The following is a 9539-nucleotide window of genomic DNA, read 5'->3' as shown; positions in this document are numbered from 1 at the left end:
AGCCCCCTGAACATTGAAAGAGACAGGACATCACACCCCTCTGTTCTCCCAGTCCCCCTATCACTCACCCTCATGTCCCCTCTTCCCAGTGTCCCACCCTTCCTCATCTCCTGACCCCCAACTCATCTCCTACCCACCCACCCTTTCTGTCCCGCACTCCATAATCACCCCTCCCCTCGCTGCCCCAAAAAGCCTTCTCCCCAATTCCCACCCCCATCATCCTCCCCTCCCAGCAGGTAAGTGCATTTCAAAAATTGGTTCATCACCTTCTAAATATCCTGTGGTACCCAGGTGATTTCCCCACAATCCAAAACCCTCAGGCAGAGCCAGGTACCTCCTTATTCTTAGGTTCAGATTTCAGCTCAGGGTTAGATGTGAACTCAAAGTGCCCAGATGGCATGCGGGTTTGTCAGCCACTACTGGACATTCCCCCTTCAAGGACTCACAGCCGGTGAGCCAGAGGTAGCTGTCAACCAGCTCATCCTCTCTCCATACACGTGCACAGCGTAATCCATTTGGCGCGATTCCAAGCACTTCCAAGGCTGACAGGCCTAACTGAGAGCTAAACCCTTTGGCTAATAACACTATCGCTTTATTTCCTCCAAAGAGCTGGTGAGTGGCCCTTGAATACTGGAAATGCTCCCTGCTGTGAGGATCTGAGCCCTGGTTTGATCTCTGTCTGGGCACAATAAATGAGCACCAAAACACATCAACGTTAAGAAAGTTAGAAGTCACTTCTTTCCAGTCGATGGGGCTGATTCCCTCTCACTCACCCTGATGTAAATCAGGAGTAACTCCATTGGACTCAATGGGGCTGATTTCTCCCTCCCTCACCCCAGGGTAAGTCCATGGTGTTCCAATGGAGTATGTCTGGTCTCAGGAAGAGGAGATTCAAATCCTTTGACTCCAGCCCCTGCTGAGGTGTGGCCCTTTTCTATGTGGTCCTGGGCCCTTCAATCCCAAATCCCCTGGGGCACAGCCCTTGTCTATGAGATGTTGGGACCCTCAATCCCAGAATCCCCTGGGGCATGGCCCTTCTTTATGGGGTGCTCTGCCCTCCAGCCCCCCACTGACCATAGTGTCTCCTTCTCCACTTTTCTATCCCTCTGCCCCCTGCTGCAAACCCCGCACCTGGTGAATCTCAAGGAGAACCCCCTGATACCAGAGTGCCTGCTGTACCACGTCAAGTACGGCATGACTCGGTACCAGGAGTGGGGCATGCTGGGGTGGGGGTGTCCAGTGCCCTGGGTGTGACTGGGGCCAGCAATGGATGCTGCATCACCCACAGCCTGGAACAATCGGGGTGGGATGGGGAGATCTGCCCACAATGCAGCAGCTGCAGCATTGTCTGTCTGAGTCCGAAGAAAGCCTGAGATAATGGCTCTGGGAGAGGGGAACTGCCCCAGGCATCTCCATGGGGTTTGAACTCCCAGCCCCACTGCTGTGGGCAGGTGACTGTGGGCACCTAGGTGATCCCAAGGCATTGGGGGAGAGTCACCTGCTCCTCTTCTGGGACCGAGCAGGGTTCCATGCCATTGGCCTAGCCTCTCTTTGAAGCCTCCCCCCACCCCATGCATGCCCCTGGAGTGCCTGAATCCAGCCCTGAGAGTCAGCAGAGCTTTATGGGATTAACTGTGCCTCTTTCCACAGGCTCCTGGGAACAGGTCGGCTCAGAGCTGTGACTCTTGGAGGGACCAGCACCAGCTGCTGAAGAGGGAGGGAGAGGAACCCCCTCAGTGGACAATTCTGCACTGACCTCCGTGTCAGGGATGTTCCCTGTGAGTTAATGGCTGGCTGGAGACCTACACCATGGCAGTTTAATTCATTCTCTGATCTAATGTAACCATGAAGGCTCTGGTGATCCATGCCAATGTCTCACCCTGCTGGTCATTTTGTCTCAGCAATCCCTTGTGGCAGTGAGTTCCCCAGCTTAGCTGTGTGCTGGTTGGCACTGGGCAGAGGCCACCCTGAAAATACTGTTCAGAAAAGCGGCTGGGCCAGGCAGAGGAAGGAGGAGAGTGGGGAAGGAAGGAAGTGGTGTCCAGGGCTTGCCAATGGGGAGAAGGAGGAGAGAATGGGCAGGTATTTGGAGCCAGGGGTGAGTGGCTGTTCCCTGGGGCTGGAGCCATGTCAGGGGAGTGGGGCTGAGCAGAGGAGAGGACTGATGGTAGAAGAGGGGACTGGTGGGCAGAGGGGTTAAACAGGGATCTCTGAGGAAGCTGAGTCAGGAACTCTGGGTGGGGAATTGGCTCTTGGCCATGGAAGGGGGAAATCTCAAAGAACAAGGGCTGAGAGGGTCTGTGGGGTGGGGGTTGTGAGAGGGGTGGGAGAAGATTAAGGGCTGTGGGTGTTTGCTTGGGGGTCTGGGCTGAGTGAGGGAGAGGGAGGGAAACACTCAGGGTCTAGAGCAGGGGTTGTCAAACTGGGGGTCAGGACCCCTCAGGGGGCCACGAAGTTATTACATGCGGGGTCGCGAGCTGTCAGCCTGCACCCCAAACCCTGCTTTGCATCCAGCATTTATAATGGTGTTAAATCTATAAAAAAGTGTTTTTAATTTCTAAGGGGGTGGGGGTCATACTCAGAGACTTGCTAGTTGAAAGGGGTCACCAGTACAAAAGTTTGAGAACCACTAGTCTCGGGTAAGATGGGTTCATTGGGTGAATCATGGATCATCTCTAAACAAAAGTTTCTTTATGAATTTTTGATCCAGTCTTAATTATTATCCCCCAGATTTTGGTAAAGAGAGGCACAGAGAGTTGAGGTAACATAGCTGCATAGCTGGGCTTAGATCACAGGAATTCTTAGCATCTTGAGCTCCTTTCTCTAGATGCTGGAGCCCCGGGCCCTTTAAATTGCTGCCAGAGCCCTGCTGCTGGAGTCCCCGGGTAATGGAGGTGGCCGGGAACCCCGGGGGTCGGGTGGCGATTTTAAGGGCACGGGGCGCCCCTGCGGTAGCGGCAGCCAGGAGCACCAGGCCCTTTAAATCACCACCTGAGCCCCTGGCCACCACCCCTACCCCGGGGATTCCAGCAGCAGGGCTGGGGCGGTGATTTTAAAGGGCCTAGGGCTCCTGTCCCTGTGGGGAGCCCCGGGACCTTTAAATTGCCCCCAAGCCCCGAGGCTCCCAGGTGCCTCCGTATCTGGTAGCTCTGGCCGTGATTTAAAGGGCCCAGGACTTCCAGACACTGCTGCCGCAGCCGGAGCCCCAGGCCCTTTAAATCTCGATTTAAAGTTCCCAGGGATTTCAAGGCCCCACCTCTTCAGGTTCAGGCCCCGCCCCCCTGCTCAGGACTCCGGCGTACCGGTCAAGTCCTGTAAGTTACTTTCACCCCTTGCTTTACTAGTTATCATTACATGCTGATAGGGCATCTAAGGGAGTTAGGAGCCCAAGATATACATGCCTTACTGCTGTGGAGGAAAAATCTAGCAGGCCTAAACTAATAGGCCTAAAACTTTGGTCAAACTAACTGTGTGTATGAAGCATAAGAAAAGGGTGAGGAAAATTCCATTAAGAGGCAAATAGCAAGAGCTCAGCTTAAAAATGTAACCACAACCACTAGAAGTTAGAAAAGACCGTTAACCACAAAGGAAGCTTGTTTTGCTATATTCCAAATCAGGTAAAGCTATCGTTGAAGCTTGCACTGTAGGCCAACTAAGGAAAAATGCTGTTGAAGGAAGTGTGCTTAACAGATTGTGGTTTTCAGCTTTATCAGCTCCTGTATTTTCTGTTTGCGGCAGAGGAGCTCCGGCTGACTCTCCCTGTATGCGCACGCTTGAATAAACGGACCTCAGGCTTTGTTCTGATCCAAACACACCGCGCGGTTAATTTTTCCATGACACTGCTCCTTTGCCAGTCCCAGGCACGATTTTGTGTAATTCAGGAGAAGCCCAGGCCTTGGAAGTTAATGAGAGAGACAGGGCCAGGATTACAAAGGGGTTTAGGTACCTAAAGAAGGAGATAGCTGCCTATTGGGATTTACAATAGCATCTAAGCAGTTTACGCTCCTTACTCCCACTGAATGACCATGGGACTTAGGCACCGAGCTCATTTCGGAGCATTGATAAATCCCCATAGGTGCCTGTCTCCACCTTTGTGATCCTGGCCCACAGATAACACAGAAGCTGGGCTGGAATCAGGGAATGCTGGGGGAGATCATAGGCCCCATGCTATGTGAGGGTCAGACTGGAGGGACAGAATGGCTCTTTTGCCTTCATCAACTAGGCATCTCTGCACTTGCCTCTGGGCCTCTGCTGCTGAGTTGTGCAGGGCTCCAGGGACTGAGTCCCACCCGCCCTTAGGAAATAGACATGAATAAATTACCTTCCTGCAGCATCAGTCCTTTAATGCCAGTGATGCTCAACGCCAGCTACACACAGCTCATCTGCAGAGAGCAACAGGAATGAGTCTAGTTCTGGCAGTGCAGTCTCAAAATGAAGGGGGAAAGAATTCTCAGATGCATGTGCTTTTCGCTTCCAGATTCTGGTACATAGATAGATATTGACCAAAGAATCGTAGTGCTGGATGACTGATTGGATCATACATTGGGGAAAAATCCACAAAGATCAGCACAGTAAGTTTGCTTTTTCAATTAACTAGGTTTGGGGATGAACATACAGGGAAAATTAAGAGGATAAATATGAATTACAATCTGAAGTCGTTAAGACTTTTACTCTCAAATTAATCAGATACCTACTGCTGATTGGAATTTTTCCACCTTTCAGGAAAATTTTGACTTTTCACTGAAAACCCCAAATCCATTTTTTCCCCCCTCAGTTTTTGGCAAATGAAAACTTTCTGCTGAAAAGGGGATTTTTTTAATCAAAAAAACAAAAATGTTTGGGTTTTGAGTTTTCAGTTTCTTTAGTGAACAATCCAAAAATGTTTGGAGAAAAGCAGACAGATTCTGAGATTTGTTGTTGTTTAGCTGAAAACCCAGTCTCGATTAAAAAGAACACAGCTGAAAATTTCCAACCAGCCTTAAACTTCAAATAAATTGGAGAAAATTAATATTGCCTGATAAACCCTTAATTTCAAACCATTTATTCTATTGCATCTGTGTGATTACTCTTTCAAAGGGATAGTTGCGAGGAGGTAACAACTGAATAACCAGTAAAGCTGACAGCTCACAGACTCTGTTTTATACAGACTAGCCCCTTTCAACCCTGAGTTAGAGTTGAGCCAAGCAGACAACCCCTGTCTATCCTGACCCGTTCAAGGACATACGGGAGGTCACTGCGAATAGAAGTCAGAACTCCTGTCCTAGCTTCACACTGCTGCTGGCTGAATATACTTGGTGTCAATGGGTGTGCAGAACTTACACATAACAAGACATGGGGCTATGTTTCCAAAGGTATTTCGGCACCTAGTGGGACTTTCAGAAGCACTTAGGAGCTTATAACTTGTTGATTTCAAGGGGTGTTGAGGGCCCTGATGCTTTTGAGAATCCCACTAGGTGCATCAATACCTTTAAAAATCTGCCCCACGTCCCCTCTCCAAAAGCCCTTCCAGTCCTAGTAGACATGGCAGAAAGAGGGGAAATGACTGGCCTAAGGTCACACAGCAGGTCACTGGCAGAGACAAGAGTAGAGGCCCAAGTGTCCTGGCAACCCCTGCACCGCACAGCACAGAGTAAATGATACAACATAGTGATGATGGAGGGATGCTGCTAGTCCATTGTAACACGCAGACCAAAGTGCAGCTGGGAGTTGGTGCCATAAATCAATTTGGAAGCAGGCAGCTGGCCGTCTAGGCACAGAGCTTGGGGTAGAAAAATCAGAGGTGAGCTGCTACTTATGATGCTGGGTGAGTTTACCTGGGAATCAGGCTGCGTTTAACAAGCCACATCTTGGGCCACATCCTCAGATGGGGTAAAGTAACGAAGCTCCATTGACTTTAAAGGATCTGACCCAATTTACAATAGTGTGATAACATGACTGACTGATTGTCAGAGGTGAGGAGCACTACCAACACCTAGTCATTGTAAGTGACGAGTTCTGTGCACCTTTGACATTCATACAATGAGATATTAGAGAAAGGGGAATCAGGGCAATTCCCTCTGTTGCTCTAATCCTGACCATTGTCCTTCTCATTCCCCCTGCAGCCATCAAACAGTGTACTGAGGAAGAAAATGTCCAACCAAACCACCATGACCGAATTCCTTCTCCTGGGATTCTCTGATGTTCCAGAACTGCAGATTTTATGCTTTGTGGTGTTTCTAGTGCTTTACCTGATATCCCTACTGGGGAACCTTCTCATCATCACAGCCATAGCCCTTGACCGCCACCTTCACACCCCCATGTACTTCTTCCTGATGAATCTGTCCATTCTAGACCTTGGCTCCATTTCTGCCACCATCCCCAAATCCATGGCTAACTCCCTCATGACCACAAGATCGATTTCTTATTCTGGATGTGTTGCCCAAGTCTTTTTCGTCGTCTTCTTCACTTCAGCAGATTTTGCCATACTGACCATCATGGCGTACGACCGATACATTGCCATCTGCCAACCACTGCACTATGAGACAGTGATGAACAGAAGAGCTTGTGTCCAAATGGCAGCCAGTGCCTGGATCAGTGTTCTTCTCTACTCTGCAGTGCACACTGGAAACACCTTTGCAAAATCCTTCTGTGGAGGCAACATGGTGGATCAGTTCTTCTGTGAAGTCCCGCAGCTACTCAAGCTCGCTTGCTCTGATTCAGACCTCAGTGAAGTTGGGTTTCTTATCTTTAGTGTGTGCTTAGCCTCAAGCTGCTTTATTTTCATAATTGTGTCGTATGTTCAGATCTTCACCACAGTGCTGAGAATCCCCTCTGAGCAGGGCAGGCATAAAGCCTTCTCCACCTGCCTCCCTCACCTCATTGTGGTCTCCTTGTTTATTTCCACGGGGACCTTTACCTACTTGAAACCCACCTCCAGCTCTACCTCAGGTCTGGATCTCGTGATGGCTGTTCTCTATTCTGTGTTGCCACCAATGATGAATCCAATCTTCTACGGCGTGAGGAACAAGGCGCTCAAAGGTGCACTGAATAAACTGATAGTTTGGAGGTTATTCTCTAAGAATAAAATGTCCTTATTTCTCCATCAGTAACAATTTCATGCTGTGTTTCTTTATAAATATAATCATCTGATGACATTATCGCCTGCATGAGAAAATACTGTGCACTCTGTTTATGCAGAATTGGGTATTTACACTAGGAAAAATCCAGACAAACAGGACTCAGAAAAATGGAGTTAGTATAGGTTTAGACCAATGTAAATAAGATCGGAATCTATCTATCATATACTGCTACCCATCACCATACTATCTGAGCACCTTGCCCATAAAATCAGTAGCCAAAGCAAAGTCCGTAGTGAGATCTCTGGCTCTTCCTGTTTTGGGGGATAAAATCTCTGATTGAGGTATCAATGCATTTGTTCTTTGTGCTTTTTGCTTGTTTGTTTGTTTGTCAGATTTTTAGCATTTTTTTTTGGGTTAACTGGTTGGTTGGTGGTTTGTTTTGTTTCTTTGTTCCAGGAAGTTGTGGAGGTGGGAAAGCCTGGGGCGACGGTGAGTGTTTGGTTTGACAGAATTTTCAATGTTTGTCCTCCCTTGGAAGTGCCACTATGTCATCTCTTTGATGAGGTTTTCTGAGCGAGCTGAAGGTTTGCTCCCCACAGTGCAAAAGAGGTTTCTGCTTGGCTGAGTTCCTGATGAAATGATTATGTATTGACTGTTGGGGTATTATTGTATTATTAATGATGTTAGAGAAATAACAATCTCAGGTAGGCATCTTTTCTATTATTTTTACCTATTGAATATGTAAAAACGGTGTCATTCTTGCTATGGTGAAAAGGGTGTTTTGAAGAGAAACTTTTTCCAGAGTTTCCTAAAGAAAACCTGACACAGGATAATGAGGTCAGATTTGTATTCCATGGAAGCCACTAGAGTTTAGCCCATCACTTCAAGGAGATCAGGATTTGGCCTATATACACAAGGCCAATAGCCTATATACACAAGGATTCAGATTTGGCTGACAGCACCCTGAAGACAGTGAGTGTGACAGAGAGGTCAGGGTCAGATTTCCCAACTCAGCTAGACCAGCACCAATGCAGAGTAGACCCAATGACATCACACGTTTACTACTGATGCGGTTCTGGCCCAAAGTCACTGGGCAGCACTCAGTAGTGACATGAACATTGGTGTAAGCTTCTTGTCTGGGGTCATTTTGTTCTAACCTTGGTGTAAGAGGAAAAGGGCCATCACTTGCACTGATCTGGTGTTCCATACGCCTTCCCGTGTCGATCTACTCACATCCAAACTGAGAAAGGATCTCAGAAGCTGGCCAGTTATTAGTATTAGAATATCATCTTTGTGCATGGTTGTATACACTACATATATGAAGAGAAAAGCAGAGTATGTGATTAGATAGAGAGACAGACAGACAGGACCATTCCTTGTCCTAACACACAACCTCATTTCATCATAATGATAGATTTCTATTTGATTGTGAATTATGTTAGCTAGCTAGATAATGAATAATCTATGGAAATTATTGTACAAATTATTGTGCTTCTTTTCCTGTTAACGATTGTCTATGTCCAGATCATGATTTTCTGATAAGGACTCCTTATTAAACATTATTTAACAAAGATTTTTATGGCTCTCTCTTATTCTAGCTGTTATTTACAAACAGTTCGTCCTAAAATACTCGGTGTTTGACCTTTGAGCTGTTTTGACAGGATACATGTTTAACATGCTCTCTTTTGCTTCTGTGAACAAATGAAAGTATCACACTGGGGATCCTTAAAAATCAAGGAGCCAATCCTCAGATGGTTTAAATTGTCATAGCTCCATTGAAGTCAATAGATCTCTGAGAATTTTCACCAGCTGAGAATCTGCTCCAAACACTCATGAGTAACTCACTCTCTTTGAACATTCTGTACAAAGGCCCTGATTCCACAGCCACTTCTGCACATTCTTAACTTTAATCATATGAGCGGCCCCACTGAAGGTTGAAAGGTAAACTCATGCTGAAGTCCCTGCTGAATGTGGGTTAGGGTTATGCCTAGGGCTGAAGGCTAACAGCAAACTGGTGTCAGACCCTGACACTGTCTCTATTTCTCTCCTTTCCCAGTCAAAGAAAGCCTTACAATTGGTGCACTGGAATTACTCTCCCCTTCTGGGGTCTGAATTATTAACATAAACTACAATTATTATTCACCAAATCCAAGCTGTCAAGGCTCTGGTCTCTGCAGCCGCTGTATTCATGCAGCCTTTACTGGTGTCTTTAGAATGGCACAGCTTGAGATTGCAAACAATGGGACTGCATTGATGGTTGGTGGGTGCACGAAATGAACAGTTTGTCTGTCTATCTCTCTGTATAGATACATGACCCCCATCTCAGTCATTTGATTAATCATATATTTGGTTTTCTGCAGAGGTGTATACTCTCACATCTATAGGGAATATTCAGGGGTAGTTCTGTGCTTAGACCAGGGTGATTTATGAGATCTGGAATCCCTTTCTGCCCCTGCCACACATTAGCTGTGCAACCTTAGA

The 9539-nt window shown here is 47.3% G+C and overlaps 1 protein-coding gene across 1 annotated transcript; it reads left to right on the top strand.

Annotated features, from left to right (window-relative positions):
* The first annotated feature begins 6095 nt into the window (after nt 1–6095).
* Nucleotides 6096–7088, top strand: LOC119567576 (olfactory receptor 14A16-like). Its single transcript, XM_037914108.2, has one exon. It carries the CDS (start codon nt 6129–6131, stop codon nt 7086–7088), a length of 960 nt encoding a protein of 319 aa, XP_037770036.1. The 5' UTR covers nt 6096–6128.
* Nucleotides 7089–9539: the final 2451 nt, after the last annotated feature.

This window comes from Chelonia mydas, chromosome 14 (genome assembly GCF_015237465.2).
Source record: "Chelonia mydas isolate rCheMyd1 chromosome 14, rCheMyd1.pri.v2, whole genome shotgun sequence".
In the NCBI taxonomy this organism is placed as follows: Eukaryota; Metazoa; Chordata; order Testudines; family Cheloniidae; genus Chelonia; species Chelonia mydas.
Note: the sequence above shows the minus strand (reverse complement) of the source record. Positions and strands in the feature narration are given on the sequence as shown.